Here is a 17,517-nt window from a genome sequence, read left to right on the forward strand (position 1 = left end):
TTGATATCTAATGCTGAAAATGCAGCAGTGTTTCCTGTATGAACTAGACCTTGAACAAACTCTACATTGTGTAGAAAAATCTATCAACCTTAAATAGAAAAAATAGCAGGTAACTTCCACACTGTTCAAATCTACCTGTCATTTGAAGAAAAGCAGTCCAAAATGATGTATTAATTATTCAAGGCAAATATTCATGCTGAAAAAAATCAAAATCAAATGTACCTATAAATTTATGATACGAAATGGCACTTAATTTCCATCTATCTCCTTATCCACATAAACTTTAATTCAGAGGAGTTCCCTCTTCTGGTCACATGTACCAGTCATCTGGCTGTATTATATTTTCTTTTAGTATATTATATATAGGATATCATAGCAATTACAGAAACATGGCTCAGGAATGGACAGGACTGGCAGCTTAATATTCCAGGATACAATTGCTACAGGAAAGATAGAAAGGGAGGCAAGAGAGGAGGGGGAGCGGCATTTTTGATAAGGGATAGCATTACAGCTGAACTGAGGGAGGATATTCCCGGAATTACATCCAGGGAAGTTATTTGGGTGGAACTGAGAAATAAGAAAGGGATGATCACCTTATTGGGATTGTATTATAGACCTCCTAATAGTCAGAGGGAAATTGAGAAACAAATTTGGAAGGAGATCTCAGTTATCTGTAAGAATAATAGGGTGGTTATGGTAGGGGATTTTAACTTTCCAAACATAGCTTGGGACTGTCATGGTGTTTAAGGGTTTAGATGGAGAAGAATTTATTAAGTGTGTACAAGAACATTTTCTGATTCAGTATGTGGATGTACCTACTTGAGGAGGTGCAAAACTTGACCTATTCTTGAGAAATAAGGCAGGGCAGGTGACTGAGGTGTCAGTGGGGGAGCACTTTGGAGTCAGCAACCATAATTCCATTAGATTTAAAGTAATGATGAAAAAGGATAGACCACATCTAAAAGTTGAAGTTCTAAATTGGAAAATTTTGACAGTATTAGGCAAGAACTTTCAAAAGCTGATTGGGGACAGATGTTTGCAGGTAAAGGGAGGGCTGGAAAATGGGAAGCCTTCAGAAATGAGATAATGAGAATCCAGAAAAAAATATATTCCTGTTAGGGTGAAAGGAAAGGCTGGTAGGTATAGGGAATGCTGGATGACTAAAGAAATTGAGGGTTTGGTTCAGAAAAAGGAGTCATATGTCAGGTATAGACAGGATAGATCAAGTGAATCCTTAGAAATGCATTAGGAGTATACTTAAGAGGGAAATCAGGAGGGCAAAAAGGGGACATGAGATAGCTTTGGCAAATAGAATTAAGGAGAATCCAAAGGGTTTTTCAAAATACATGAAGGACAAAAGGGTAACTAGGGAGAGAATAGGGCCCCTCAAAGATTAGCAAGGCGGCCTTTTTGTTGAGCTGCAGAAAATGGAGCAGTAGATAAAAATGAGTATTTTGCATCAGTATTTACTGTGGGAAAGGACATGGAAGATTTAGAATGTAGAGAAATAGATGATGACAAATTGCAAAATGTCCATATTACAGAGGAGGAAGTGCTGGATGTCTTGAAATGGGTAAAGGTGAATAAATCCCCAGGCCCTGATCAGGTGTACCATCAAACTCTGTGAGAAGCTAGAGAAGTGATTGCTGGACCTCTTGCTATGATATTGTATCATCGATGGTCACAGGTAAGATGCCGGAATACTGGAGGTTGGCTAACGTGGTGCCACTGTTTAAGAAGGGTGGTAAGGACAAGCTAGGGAACTATAGACCAGTGAGCCTGACATCAGTGGTGGGCAAGTTGTTGGAGGGCATCCTGAGGGACAGGATGTACATCTATTTGGAAAGGCAAGGACTGATTAGGGATAGTCAACATGGTTTTGTGCGTGGGAGTATGCATGGGAAATCATGTCTCACAAACTTGATTGAGTATTTTTGAAGAATTAAAAAAGAGTATTGATGAGGGCAGAGCAGTAGATGTGATCTATATGGACTTCAGTAAGGCGTTCGACAAGGTTCCCCATGAGAGACTGGTTAGCAAGGTTAGATCTCATGGAATACAGGAAGAACTAGCCATTTGGATACAGAACTGGCTCAAAGATAGAGGACAGAGGGTGGTGGTGGAGGGTTGTTTTTCAGACTGGAGGCCTGTGACCAGTGGAGTGCCACAAGGATCGGTGCTGGGTCCTCTACTTTTTGCCATTTACATAAATGATTTGGATGCGAGCATAAGAGGTACAGTTAGTAAGTTTGCAGATGACACCAAAATTGGAGGTGTAGTGGACAGCGAAGAGGATTACCTCAGATTACAACAGGATCTGGATCAGACGGGCCAATGGGCTGAGAAGTGACAGATGGAGTTTAATTTAGATAAATGTGAGGTGCTGCATTTTGGGAAAGCAAATCTTAGCAGGACTTATACACTTAATGGTAAGGTCCAAGGGAGTGTTGCTGAACAATCATAGCTCCTTAAAAGTGGAGTCACAGGTAGATAGGATAGTGAAGAAGGCATTTGGTATGCTTTCCTTTATTGGTCAGAGTATTGAGTACAGGGGTTGGGAGGTCATATTGCAGCTGTACAGTACATTGGTGAGGCCACGGTTGGAATATTGCGTGCAATTCTGGTGTCCTTCCAATCGGAAAGATGTTGTGAAACTTGAAAGTGTTCAGAAAAGATCTACAAAGATGTTGCCAGGGTTGGAGGATTTGAGCTAGAGGGAGAGACTGAACCGGCTGGGGATTGTTTTCCTTGGAGAGTGAGGGGTGACCTTATAGAGGTTTATAAAACTATGAGGGACATGGATAGGATAAATAGACAAAGTTTTTTCCCTAGGGTCAGGGAGTCCAGAACTAGAGGGTATAGGTTTAGGGTGAGAGGGGAAAGATATAAAAGAGACCTAAGGGGCAACGTTTTCATGCAGAGGGTGGTACATGTATGGAATGAGCTGCCAGAGGAAGTGATGGAGGCTGGTACAATTTCAACATTTAAAAGGCATTTAGATGGGTATATGAATAGGAAAGGTTTGAAGGAATATGAGCCGGGTGCTGGCAGGTGGGACTAGATTGGGTTGGGATATCTGATCGACATTGGACGGCTTGGAACAAAGGGTCTGTTTCTGTGCTGTAAATCTCCATGACTCTATGTCTCTATATTTGTGCACATCAGAACAATTCAGAAAGTTATGTCATTGTTCTAAGTCGCCAAATTGATACCATACAATATAACATAGCACAGGCACAGGCCCTTCAGCCAACCAAGTCTGCACCAATTCCAATCCTTATTTAAACCCACTACATATTACCCATATGCAGTTTCTATCCCTCTGTTCACCTCCCCTTCACGTGGCTATCAAAATATGCCTTAAATGTTGCTGATGTTCCTGCTTCCACCACCTCCACTGGCAGTGTGTTCCAGGCAAACAGAACACTGAAATATTTTCTCCACACTTTTCCCCTAAACCTTCTGTCTCTCATCTTAAACCTGTGCCCTCTTTCCACCCTGGACTATCCACCCCACCTACGCCTCTCAATTTTGTCAACCTCTATCAGGCCTCCCCTCAGCCCCCACCTTTCCAGTGAAAACAATCTGAGTTTATCCAATCTCTCCTCATTAAATCCTCCAGACAAGGCGACATCCTGGTAAACATTCTCTGCACCCTCTCCAAAGCATCCACATTCCTCCTGGTAGTGTGGCAACCTGAACTGAAGGCAATATTCCAAATGCAGCCTATCTTAAATTTTGTATAGCTGCAACACAACAGGCTGACTTTTATATTCAATCCCCAGCTGATGAAGGCAGCTGTATGCCTTCTTGATCACCTTATTGATCTGTGTTGCCACTTTCCGGGATCTGTGGACCAGCACGCCCAAATCCGTCTGCAATGCTCCTAAGGGTTCTGCAATTTATTGTACAATTTGTACCTGAATTTGATCTTTCAATACTTTTCATTTTCCAATTTTGTACATCTAACATGTGGAGTGATACATTTCTTAGTAATACCATCTCAGTGTTTTACAAAGCAGATGCTGCAGATATTGAGACCTTGTATTTTGGTTAAGAAACTTCGGTTCCCATTACAAATGGTTTTCCAGTGATAGGCAAATATTCATTCTCCAGCAAATGGACAAAAAAGGACACAAAGAGCAAAACTAAAGAACAGACTGGAATAATGTACTAACACATCAGGGGTAATGTAAAGTTTATTCATGCATCCAAAACCAAATTTATTAGTTCCTTGGGTATGGAGCAAGAGACAAAGTGCTGACTCTTACCAGGTTTTGGCTAAGTATGATTTTCATCAAGTTTCATGGAAGTTTTCTCAGAGTGACACCTAATGGATTTTCTGCTGCTATTGTTCTAAACTTGCATCATTGCCTACCTGCAGTGTCATCCTCTCACACTGTTAGCCTGATTCTACTAGTCCCCTTAGGTAGAAATACTCACTAATGCTAGCATATCCCAGAATAAACCATCAATCCTGACCCCAGCAACATCTTTAAAGGTTGTTGAGCACCCGGATGAGTTCTGACAATCCGAAGCCACCCTACACAGATGCCAACATTTGCCCCAGAGACAGTAGAGAAGGGGAAATTACTCCCAGCTTTGCAAACATGGACCTGGAGGCCCTGGTGGGTTGGGTGTTGCTGAGAAGTGATTTCCCAACCGCAGGATTGGTCATGGAGACCATGCCACATCTGGTTGCCTCTCAGATCTTTGTGGTCCCACCCATCTGGAGGTACTGTGCCAGGCTAAGGGCTGCTGGCTTCCCTCTGGTACCTCACACTCTATCTCTGCTCCCACTAAGGCTCATTCTCTACCACTATCATTATCACATTCAACATTTTCCCTCACTTGCTGACGCCCACCCAATCCCAACCCCAACCTACATGGCTTCTGTACCTCCTACTCAGATACTGAAGACTCCTCTTCCCCCAACTGCACCAGTGTGGATAGCTGGGTAACCCACTTACATCTCACTCAGTCACTTCCTTTCTTCAAGTGCAGGAGTAAAAACAGCACATAATACAGCACAAAGAGCGAGGTGAGGGGCCCGACATTTGGCTCATCACCTTCGATGACCAGAGGGTCCTGACCTCTCTGTCTCAAGCTGCTGCCTGAGTGTCCAAGCTTCTGGTCTGTTATTGGAGGCTTTCCTTAACTTACTGAAGTGTGTCTCTCCTGATGTGACTAAGCACTCCTCAACTTAGTCACTCCTTCGATTTTGAGATATAACAATGCAGTGCTTCTGCCATCTCAGCTGCTGGCATGCGATGCAGCTGTAACACTGATGTAGCACAATGATGTGCTTTGTGTCCACCCCCTAGCCCAGATTAGTGATGCCATAATGGCATGAAAAGCAAGAAATAGCAAGGCAGGGCAAGGCAGAGATGCTGTGAGCATCCAAGTAGGCACAAGATGAATGAGCATCAAACCAGCGGCTCTGGGATGTAGCCTGGTCCAATCCATGTGTAATTGTGACAACACACCAAGGCAATGAGAGATGCCAGCATCTCCAAGTGCAGCATTGAAGTGCAGAACCATATTGCAAATGGATCAGAGGTGTGCCAGTGGATGTAATGGATTAGCATGTGTTGAATGCCAAGATGTGGAGTGTATGTGACTGCTGGTCAAGTAGTCTAAGATGAAAGTATGGAGCAAGTATTGAACTGGAGTCATCTGTGTTCCTTACTGACCTGTGATAGAGTTGGAACTTGCATATTCATGAGGAGTGATTTTGGTGTTAATGAAGGTAATTAGAAGCAATAATCCCCGTTAATTGGTAGCTCATTTTTCCTGAGCAAGAATCATTTCTTGACACTTGGAGTTTTGATGGAAAATGCAATTTGTTGCACCCATTGCTGAGAAAGATTTCCCTGGGCTGTTCTTGCAATTCTCACAGACAATAGCCCAGTCTTTCAGGGGTATTCTCAATATTCCTGCTCTCAGGTTAGATAGTAAAGCAAATATTCTGCCTCTGTACTATGCTGAAGTGACACAGATTCACCTTATCAAATTATATTCTCTTTAAAGGTTAGACTATTCCATGGACGGTAGAATGTTTTGTTAACAGACAGGTTCAGAACTAATTTCTACCTCAGCCATTCAAACATAGCAATGAAGGTCTGACTTAAAAGAAAAATAGTTGAACCTTTGGATGAAGCTATAAATATTTCCCAGGTTTCAAACTGAATGACTCAACTGACTTCATGTTATGCATCCACTTCTGACTCACTGTGCCTATTTGTAATTTGTAGCTCTTTATAAAAAATGCCAACCACAGCTCTGGCTGGTAGAGCATGACACATTCATTGCATTTCTGGTTTTTACTCATTTCTCTTCATCAGAATTGGTCTCCTGGAAGGTTTGAAATCTACCATCTTAACCACATCATGATCCTTCTGTATCTCTCGTTCTAAGAAAAATTCAGGGCAAAAGTCTCAGTTGGTACAGATTTATAGTTCATGCAGCCCTAAAATGTTTCAAAATATAGCATATCCTCTGTAGACAGAAATCTTGGAATTTTGAATACATGTCACACCTTTTGACCATTGTAACAGTGGTATAGCTGACCATCAAAAGCAAATGATGGAATTTCCCTTCCCCCAAGTCTTTGTAATTGACGTAATGAATGCCTAACGCTCATCTAACTGAATGTCACTGTAATGGGCAGCATGGTGGCTCAGTGGTTAGCACTGCTGCCTCACAGCATTAGGTGACCATATGTGTGGAGTTTGCACATTCTCCCCATGCCTGTGTGGGTTTCCTGATGAAGGGCTTTTGCCTGAAACATTGATTTTTTTTGCTCCTCAGATGCTGCCTGACCTACTGTGCTTTTCCAGCACCATTCTGGTTTCCAGTATCTGCAGTCCTCACTTTTGCCTAATTCTGAAAAGTTGTCTCTCGGTGACCAAAGAGATTTGATGTCATTAGAAAGGTGTATGCCAGGTCCTATGAGACCACTGGAAGGCAAAACTTCAAGGCAGTGGAAACCTCACCAGGCAATGTTTTCGAATGCTGAACTTTGAGTTTTCTTCCAGGAAGAAGGTGAATGACCCAGAGATCATTATACAATTGCAGGTTGCAGCTTTGCAGAGATCAGTGATATTTGAGTAGCCAGAGGAGGCCATTGGGGGTGAATGAGGAGAATGCAGGGCACAACTAGGGCAGCTTGGTTGTAGAAGGCACCCTCCAACTCAGTGGGTGTACTGAGAGAGGTAGAGCTACAGGCAAGATGTCTGACCATCAACGCTAATGCTAATGCTCGTCCTTCTATGGACATACCAGCAGAGCATTGTGGAATAACAGAGCTGGAGTTGTCACCACTGGGAAGTGACTGCCACTTTAGCCATAAGGACAATATTGACACTCAAATTCTCTGGGCCAATCAGGGTTTCTCTGGAAATCCATGTAATTTCCCTCAGACAGTAGCCATCACTGCCTAGAGGAGATTGTGAATGCCATTTACTGTTGGGCTGCCACCTATAGAGCTGTGTGTGTGTGTGTGTGTCTGTCTGTCTGTCTGTCTGTGCACGCACAGCTCTCAGGAAGCTGCCAGGACTCAAACTCAGCCAGGACTGGCTGATCAAGCCAGTCAAGTACCTGAATCCCGGTGTCTACTCTCACTGACAGTCTGTTAATTGGCTGTTAATGGTGAAAAAGCAAGGGGGTGTTCCACCATCCTTCCGATGTGCATTACTTCCCGACATAGGATCTTGACACAACCAGTAAAATCCTGCCCAAGATATGCTTATTAGTCATTATTATACAAGAATTAATTATCTGTTTATTGTCTATGGATGGACAGAAATTCCTAACCCAGACTCTGTCATTTATAGTGTCTATATTATTCATATTGCTCTGTATACCTGATCATTTAGAAAGCTGACAACATAAGGTATTGTTTTTATTTTGTGGTTGTCAAGGTGAGAAATTGCATGGTGATGAGGAATGAGCACGATTCCAATTTTGGCACCCTCCCAAATTTAGTATCAAACACTCCCAAGTCGAATATAACAATGACAAGGTTCAGAATGAAGTTCCTCCTATTGAGATCTGCCAATGGAACTACAGCACTCTTATAATTGCTGGTATCATATTTTATTGAGTACTGTTTGAAAGTTGAGTGGAAGATTAACATTCTCGCCGTTGGTTTGACTTACTCTGAGACAACTTTCTCTTATAAAGTTTATAATTATTTTCTAGCGTACACTACAGAAGTGGCATTTATATTTTGAAGAAAGGTTTATCAACTTGCATTTTGTCGGTACTTTTGGATTTGATTATTGTTATTTGCTGCTTCACTTAGATGCAGTACATTCTCAACTGAAGTCCAAAGGCATTCAATTAACTTTGGTAAGTTCAGTCATTATATTTGAACTACTTTGTTACATATTATTTTATGACCATGTATAAATATATGTATACATATATCATCTTTTACATTAATGCTATGACAATAAATCTATAAATATTTTAAATAAACCTGACATAAACCTGATGTTGAAGGAAGCTTTAAAAGCACGTTTGCAATCTGTTATTGCTTCTTCTCAATGTGGTTTTGAGAGAAAAAAATGATTTAAGGTTTCTGAGGAATTGACATTTGCATTTCTACTTTAATGTACAACATACCCTTTCATTTTTTCAAATTTTGTGTCCAAACTTTCATGTGTGCATGTTTATCCACAAGGTGATTGATCCTCAAACTTGTTCTGACCTAAAACACCAGAATGTTATCTTCTCTTCTACTCTTTAACTTCAGTGCTCTGACAGATTTTTTTTGTCATCTGAGTATTTGATTAATTCCTCTTTGGTCTCACTCCACTTTCTTTGGGCAGATTTCAAATTGGCTTCTGCTGTAAGGGAAGGTTGCACTGTTTCCAAATGTGGATGTCAATTTGACATGCATTTTCATTTGACATGCATTTTTATTTGATGGGTATTTGTAATTTGAATCCTACAAAGTTTGGAGTCAATCCTTGTTCCTAACACACAGTTTCTGCTAAATAACTAACAAACAAATGGATAACAAAACTTCATTTTCCAATTCAATATTCCTGGTTAATTCAGCTGAGATTTAGAGACTCCTGAATCAGCGGTTTGTCGTTCTCTGCTGTACAATTTTTCACTTTCATCTATTCTAGGTTTAGATAAGAAGAGACTTAGCGAAAAAGAGAACCAGTCTGGTAAAAATTGTTAATATTTTTGTTAAAGTAGGATGTGATTTTTTTATCAACAAACAATTAACCGTAATACAATATCCCTCTTATAGCAGACTCAGTTCATGAGCAAGTTATGAAATGTTTTATTCAAACTCAAGCCATTAACGTGATTGTGACCATCAATTTTCCATATTCTGTTTTTGTCTTTGTTTCAAGCAATCCTAGCTTTCCCTATTTCCTTATCTAATAGTGACTTAGACGCCGTTGGCTTCTTATAGATAACCAGTACAAAGTACATTCATCTTTACTATCAGTAACCTTTGTGTTGATTTACTTTCTTGTGTGCCAGTTAAACATTTATTCCAATTACTTCATAGATTGGATTATGAAATTGAGTGGTTCAAAATAATAAATATGCATATAAAGTTGATTCCAATTCAATGGGATAGGGTTTTTTCTTCACTACCCAGGAAGTTCTTAACCAGTTTCTATAAAGGCCCAAGATTACCCATTTAGTTGGTGAAGGTCAAAGTGTACTTTCATGACTGAGGAAATGTACCCTTTAGCGACACACTAAGTTCCAAGCTGTTGTTATCACCCTTATAATGGATCTTGGCCAATCACTTCAGTTTTGGAATAAAGCAAAAATGAATGCATAGATATGCTGCACAGTTACTGTTTAATAGTCATGTTCAGGCTGGCTGGCCTCTACTGTCCATTCTCAGTTTCCTTGCAATAGTGGTTTTAGGCCTGAAATAACTCCACAAAGGCCAGTATCCTGTACCAAGTCACCCTTTATTAACACATGCACAGTATATGACACTCATCCAGTTATCACAGAACCTATCTCTCACGTGAACAGAAAACCTGACATTCCTGGTTATATCTGTCAGCCAGGGGTCCCTGATTAGATCAGATTAACAGCTCCGATCAGGGAACTGATTCTCATTCAAGTCACTACAGGACCGTCTTGAGCAAGTGGTTTCCAATATCACTTTAAAGGCCAATTCAGTTAATCATGGTTCACTAGTAACCTTCAGGAAAGGAAATCTGCCATCCTCACCTGGTTTGGCCTGCATGTGAATCCAGACCTACACAATATCTATAACTGTTAACTGCTCTCCAGGAAATTAGAGATGAGTAATAAATGCTGGCCCAGCCAACAACACTTGTAAATGAATAAAAATAAATGTCAGGTTAAGTAAGAAGGACACGTGTGAACCAGTTTTTAATTAATCCAATGTTTTCATGGCCATTTTTACTGACACTTCAGTTGTATAATCGCAAAGCGTTTTAGTTTTTTTCTGTCAAGTGTAAAACACAATAAATGTGTATATATTATAAATAAATATATTAGACACAAAGTTATGATATAATGCAGAAGATATTCATAAATAGAAAAACAACATGTTTAAATCAATGTTTGTTGGTATAGGAAAAGCATTGGCTAATCCTGCAATGAAGGATTATCTTCTTCAACACTGATCCCATAAATTGAATTTGAATCACATACGTCAATGGGTGAAGTAGTGCTAATCAGACAATGGTGAATTATTTTTTTCAAAGTGAACAATATAGAGGCTTGATATATTCCTATTAATAACACACACAACTGATGGTAATTACTATGTTTCTTTTACATAATGAAGAAAATAAGATTGACATCAGAAGACACTAAGGATATATCATCATTCAACACAATGAACTATCAAGTGGAATTCCGAAAGTGATCATTCTCATATTTCTCACCTACAAGAAACACACATTCTGGGAACTCTTTGAACAGTGGTAACATTTGCAGCTTATCTGGAAATGTCAAACCATTTAACTGGAGATGCTTCATTCAGCTCCAGACAGGAGCTGCTGAATTTAAATGAACCCTGCTCAAGTATTAATAACTTAGACACTCAGACGTCTTCAGAAGCCAACAATAAAATACAGTGCAATGGGACAAGGTTAGATGACAGCTCTCGCCAGTTCACATTAATTCCAAGCAAAACTGAAGATATGTATGGCTGGGGCTTCCTGAAGCCCAAATGTTTGCAAATGTTCAATACACCGAAAGGAGTGCTCTTCTTCCTCTGCAGTGCTTCTTTTCTCCAAGGAATGATCGTGAATGGATTTATTAATACAGTGATTACCTCAATTGAACGGAGATTTGATCTACGCAGCTATCACAGTGGAATGATTGCCAGTTCCTATGACATTGCAGCATGTGTCTGCTTGATTTTTGTCAGTTACTTTGGCGGCAGCGGTCACAAGCCACGTTGGCTTGGCTGGGGGGTTCTAATCATGGCTTTGGGGTCAATAGTGTTTGCCATGCCGCACTTTCTGTCTGGTCATTATGTAGTCACTATATCTGAGAGTACTGGATTGTGCCAGTCGAATCAGTCTACATTGTGTGACAAAGGTTCATCCAGTTATTCCAACTACCGATTTCTCTTTATGCTTGGACAGTTCCTCCATGGCATTGGAGCAACTCCACTCTACACCTTGGGCGTGACCTACTTAGATGAAAATGTCAAGTCAAATTATGCTCCTGTTTACATTGGTGAGTTTAAGGCAAAATGATGATAGGAGGTTTTGTTATGCTGTACTTCCTGATGCTATTGTGAGCCATTGGTACGACCATCATGAAAGCAGTTAGACTAGGAAAGGGTGTAAGATTTCATGTTGAGGTTGTGTGACTTCATTTCTTCAAAAAGCTACTAACGCCTCTTTGGGAAACAAATAAATGTGCAGAGCATTTCTTTAGGATTTTTCCTACTCTGTGGCAAAATGTTTGGTGCAAATAATAATTCTGCCTCATTATGCTGACATTTGACCTGTAACCTGATGAAATTCTTGCCAGTTCTGTCAACTAGTGTGTGAAAACTGTTAGCTGGAAATTCTACTTCCAACTTTATGACTGACTCGTTAGATATAAAGGACCCAAACTGAAAACCCAGCCCAATCTTCAATGGCTACTTTGTGAAAATGGTCCACTGTTTTGATCATTTTGCACATGTTTGGGAACATTTCTGAAAGAGAACCTCACACTCCACTCCACTCCAACCCACAGTTTGGAAACTTGTTACTGTTCCAAATGGATACACCAAATTGTTAAGCTCCTGGGTGAGAAGTGATGATCTGCATCCCCTTCTTTTCTCATCCGACCTTCATTTGGTTATGACAAGGGGGTTTATAAAATCATGAGGAGCATAGATAAGATGAATGGCCAATGTCTTTTCCTCAGAGTTGGGGAGTCCAAAACTAGGGAGCATAATTTTCCTGAGAACGGAAAGATTTAAAAGGGGCCTGAGGGTTTACTTGTTCCCACGAAGAGTAGTGCTAATCTGAAATGAGCTGCCAGAGGAAGTGGTAAACGCGGGTGCAGTTATAATATTTAAAAAACATTTGGACAGGTACATGGATAGGAAAGGTTTAGAGTGAGTTGTGCCAAATGCAGAAAAATGGGACGAGTTACGTTGAGGAAACTTGACCGCCATGGATGAGTTGGGCTGAAAGGCCTGTTTCTGTGCTGTATAATTCTGAGGTTAATTTACAAAGACTCCATCCTTTGAGGATGCCCGTCTCACAGACACAATGAATTTGTGTTTTAGAAGGAGCCACGTTAACTAGGCTTTCTTGAGTTAACAAATGAATGAGTTCATTAGTTATTGAATGTGAAAAGAAATCCGAACACAACACATGGCTTTCTGCTGAAAGGAGCTTAAGTAGCCAGCTTCTTAGTTATCTTTTGCAGTCATGCCTTTCTAATGCTTTCCTGTGGCATTCCATGGGTCCCACACAGATAGCAGTGAATTTCCATCAACTGTCTTTTTTTTATGTCTATGGCCCTCCTCTTTTTTTAAAGAATATATGTAGGGATTGAATGATTAAAATGTTCATAGCACTTTGGGGTTCTGATCCATCATCATGACAGTTATTACGCCTTTAAAATTGCACAGGAAATTTGATCTTATGGGGCTGCAAGGTTTTTAAAAATGAAATAACTTTATTTTGTTGCCAGCATATAAAGATCATTAATTTGTACAAATCATTGCACAGGTTTGCTTAATTGCACATTCCCCAGACAAAACCTGCTTTCCTGTAGCCCTACCTCCTCCCCCGTAAATGTTTATGTTCTGTCTAAGGGCCGGAGATCCCAGCTGAAAGAGTGCCAAATGAGTCATCAGTCTATGAAGAATGCTCACTCTTATGGGAAATACAGGGTTGGAAACTTCTAATAATTTTGTCATGTAACAGTAAATTGTCATTTATTGATGTGACAACAGAGTGGGATTGACAGAATGGGGACTAAAAATCTACTGTGACTAACTAAAAAGTAACAGTGGTTCACTTGGGCACTGCTACTACAAGCTAGGTAAATGGACAGAAATTTTCTTTATCATACTTGTAAGTCACTTAAATATTATTTTTAAAAATACATTGTAGTAACTAGAATTTTAGAACTTAATCATAATGAATCAAATTCCTAACAACTTAATTGAATCAAATGGTTTTTCAATGTTGCCATGCCCTGGAATCCTGTCAGAAATTGTTTTTGCGACATGACTCTTAACAAATTAATGCTGTTGGAAGCATCCATCATTTATGTGCACACTTGTTTCCTTGCCCAAAGATGTCATCATCCTGATTTTTTTCTATTGACAGTAAATTGGTCTTAAATTGAACTTCTCTAAGGTGACATTTTGCTGCTAACTAAGTGAGGTTTTACATCATTCCAACATCAACTTGACTTTCCTAATCATTTGGCCAATGTGTCAGTAATTACAGGAACAGTTTGTTTTCAGTTGTCCCAATGTTCTTTCCAGTATGAATAATCTGAGATCTGTGTAGGTAATTTCTGACTAAAATACATGTCATTTTGCAGGCTACAACTCTACTTACTTGGCTTTTCCTAGCATGCTCAGAACCTCACCCTATTGTGCAACTGGTGCCTTATTTTACAACAAACATATTCCAGTTTTATCATATCAGGGTCATATCAGACATGGTTTCTCTCTCCACAGATTGTGCCAGACTTGCTGAGTTTTTTCCAGGGCACTCTGTTTTTATTTTAGGTTTTCAGCATCTGCAGTATTTTATTTTTGATTAGAAGAGTGCTAATTGATCATGCATTGATGACCCCAAAAAAGATGTTCCCTTTATTCTTATTTGGCATTAGTGTCACTGACAAAGTCAGCATTTTTGCCCATCCTTAATTGCCCTTTGGACTGAGTGGTGTAAAGAGTGCTTTCAGTCACTTGGATAAAGACTGACATGTAGTGCAAGTGATGTTATGTTGTATCCCTTTAATATAATCAACATTAATTGGGTGAAGAAATTGCTGCTGACGTTCAAGATCCTGACAGTCTCTCTGAAATTATCAGTTCACAGAATCTCAATCTTTTCAACCAAATGATTTGTCATGTTTTTTGTGTACATGGTATGCAGTATGACACCTAAAATATGATGAACAATGAATATCTGTTAGCTGTGCCATTTTTGTAAGAGGTAGATATATTTTACATGTCTGGAATCACACAAGTGCATGAAATTTGCTCTACAGGCATTAGACCTGAAAATGCTTCTATTTCCCTGTCCAATCTACTAAAATCAAGTTGCATTCAAATTCTTTGCAAATCTATTTTGGAGTATGTATGAACATCAAGTGGTGATAAATCAGCAAAATGACACTTAAAGAGTTGCAACCCAAGAAACAGCAGAAAATGATAAGTTATTTGTGACCTAAAAATCTGATTGTGAATTGAAGAATGCCTGAACAAAAACACAATTGCAGGAAACATATGTTTCAGGCTCCTTAACTTAGAAGCAGAGCAATTATTACAGCAGTCGTCCATTCATGCTGAGGATTGATAGGAAATCAAAATACCAGGATTGTTGGAGACGATTTATTTATAATACCAATAAGAAAGATGCATATAGAATAAGAACAGTGTTAACATTTGTTTAGTAGATTCAGTTTCATTTGCAGCTCCTCAGATAACAAAGTGAAGTGATCTTTCCCTTCATGCAGGAAGACATGCATAATATTCAGATCTGAATGGAAGACTGGTAAGGAGCATTTGTAACCAAACCCCTACCCCATCATTTCCTTCAACTCCCTTATAGATCACAAATCTGTCTAGCACAGCCTTGAATATATTCAATCACATGGTCTTCACTGCTGTCTGGGCTGGAGAATTTCAAAAGTTCACTAGAGAGGAATTCTCAGGAGTAGAGATTCCTTATCTTTCTCTTCAGTGGGAGTTCCTAACTTGTGAAACAACCCACTATTTTAAGGTTACTCCCTAAGGGGAGATAGCTTCTCAGTATCTACCCAATCAAGCCTCTTCAAAATCTCAGATCTTTTAATAGCAAGCTCTCAATCTTCTAGTCTCCAATGTGTGGAGGCCCACCCTGCTTCATCTTTCCCCTCAAGACAACCCTTCATTTGTGAACATTCTTTGAACTGCCTTCAGTATCAGTAAATCCTTCTTTAAATAGGATAATGAAATAATACCGCTGTAGCACCTCATATCTTGGTATTTAGACAATGCACACCCTCTTTTAACTAAGGAAGCAATTTTTGAGAAAAAGTATTATGTGTCACATAAAATAATGGGCAGGATTCGACAAAGTGGCGTGCTGCAGCGCCCTCCTGCCCCCCCCACCAAATCTCCCAAAAAGAAAAATGATTCCAAATCAAATGGACTTTAAGAGGCCTATCTCCTGGTGATAGCACAAATGGCAAGTAGTTCAGCAGCTCAATAGCACCACTCACAGTGGGGACTGCTGCTGGAACAGAATCAGGTCCATGAAGATCAGTGATAGTGCCTGGACTCTGGTAAGTTGCAAAATCTTGGGATGGAAATGGTTCAGACATCCTGGGGATAAGATTCTGAGCGAGGGGGATAGGTATTGGAGGCCAAGCAGGGCAGTGCATAGGGGAGAAACATCTTGTGAACTGCGCACAGAGAAGTCCTTCCAAATGAAGTATACCCCACACCACCCTTGTTTTTGTAGTTGAGAGCAAAATGGCCTTAATACTTTAACCTGCCTGCCGTTGTTGCCAGCCTTTAATGGGTGTGAGGACAGGTTGCTACCCTTAATTGTTGCCTATTTAGGTTTAGGATCTCAGTAGATCTAAGGATAGGCATGCTATTGGATATTCTTCTCACCCTGATTTTATGGGGAATAGGTCATCAGAAAGGCAGTGGGCTGGCCACTTGACCTATTTTATATATTTCCTGTGCAAAAAACATCCCCAGCTAATAAAATGCATCAAATCCAGAAATGTGTGCAAAGTTTATCCCTACACCATAGCCTGATTTTTAAGTAAATTGATATGAATGACAGGTAAAATGACTTCATTAGATGACATCTATCAGACTGCTTTTGGGGGGTGGGGAAGATGCATTTTGTGGAAGCTCTTTGCCTTGCACTCATTGAGACATTGTACAAGAGTATCAATGTAAGAGGAAAACCAGCATTTATATTGTATGTGAATAGAAAGCTGATTGGTTGGCAAGTGGGCTGTGATTGATAGAGGCATTGTCATTGCACAGCCAAGAGTGAAGGATGATTAGGCTTTGTTTAAGAATTTAAACCAGGCAGATTAACTCTGATAGATCAAGGCATAGCCTGAGAAATGAACCAGTGAATCATTGTTGCAGTGATTAGAACTAGGTGGATTCCGTTGACTATGAGATTCTTGAAAGGGGTTGTTAACCTGGGCAAATCAGGAAGTCTTGGCTAACCGATATAAACAGGGCTTTTTTTTTTACACACCTCACACTAATGCCTAACTCTAGTAGTGCTTATAGCGTGGGTGTGGGTGTGGGTCAGTGAAAAACAAAAAAAGAAAAAAAATACATAAACAGGGGTTTTAGAATCTCCTCAATTCAGGTGACTGACTCTGATCTTGCTGGCCATACTCTGTGCACTAGTTAAATAAAGGGAGATGGGATACTGGCCTCTATTCAATTGAGTTGTCATCTGTTTTGTTGAGATGAAACAGGCACACTACATGTCCTAAATAGCCTCCCTCATTTCCTGTAAAGAACAGGGCCCTGTGCATTAGTCTATATAGTATCCAGTACCTGCAAGTGTGCTTCAGGGGTGGCGCAGTGGTTCAGTGATTCAGTGGTGAGCACTGCTACCTCACTGTGCCAAGGACCTTGGTTGAATGAAAAAAAATCTAATTAACGTGGAGACATAGAATGTAAGAGTAGGAGCCGGCCTTTCGGCCCTTTGAGCCTGTTCTGCTATTCAGTTTGATCATGGTTGATCATTCAACTCAGTACCCTGTTCCTCTTTTCTCCCCAAACACTTAGATCCTTTTAGTAGTAAGAACTCATTGAAATCATTCAAT

General features: G+C 40.1%; 1 protein-coding gene across 6 annotated transcripts in view; it reads left to right on the forward strand.

Annotated features, from left to right (window-relative positions):
- Positions 1-17,517, forward strand: part of slco4a1 (solute carrier organic anion transporter family, member 4A1) — a 143,011-nt gene that overhangs the window by 73,151 nt on the left and 52,343 nt on the right. For all 6 annotated transcript variants that reach the window (XM_072556438.1, XM_072556433.1, XM_072556432.1 and 3 more), the window contains 2 exons: positions 8,306-8,352; positions 10,808-11,709. In XM_072556438.1, coding sequence (XP_072412539.1) covers positions 10,971-11,709 — 739 coding nt within the window. In that variant the 5' untranslated portion in view covers positions 8,306-8,352; positions 10,808-10,970. The remainder of the gene's footprint in view (positions 1-8,305; positions 8,353-10,807; positions 11,710-17,517) is intronic.

The sequence above is a fragment of the Chiloscyllium punctatum genome, chromosome 37 (genome assembly GCF_047496795.1).
Source record: "Chiloscyllium punctatum isolate Juve2018m chromosome 37, sChiPun1.3, whole genome shotgun sequence".
Lineage (NCBI taxonomy): Eukaryota > Metazoa > Chordata > Chondrichthyes > Orectolobiformes > Hemiscylliidae > Chiloscyllium > Chiloscyllium punctatum.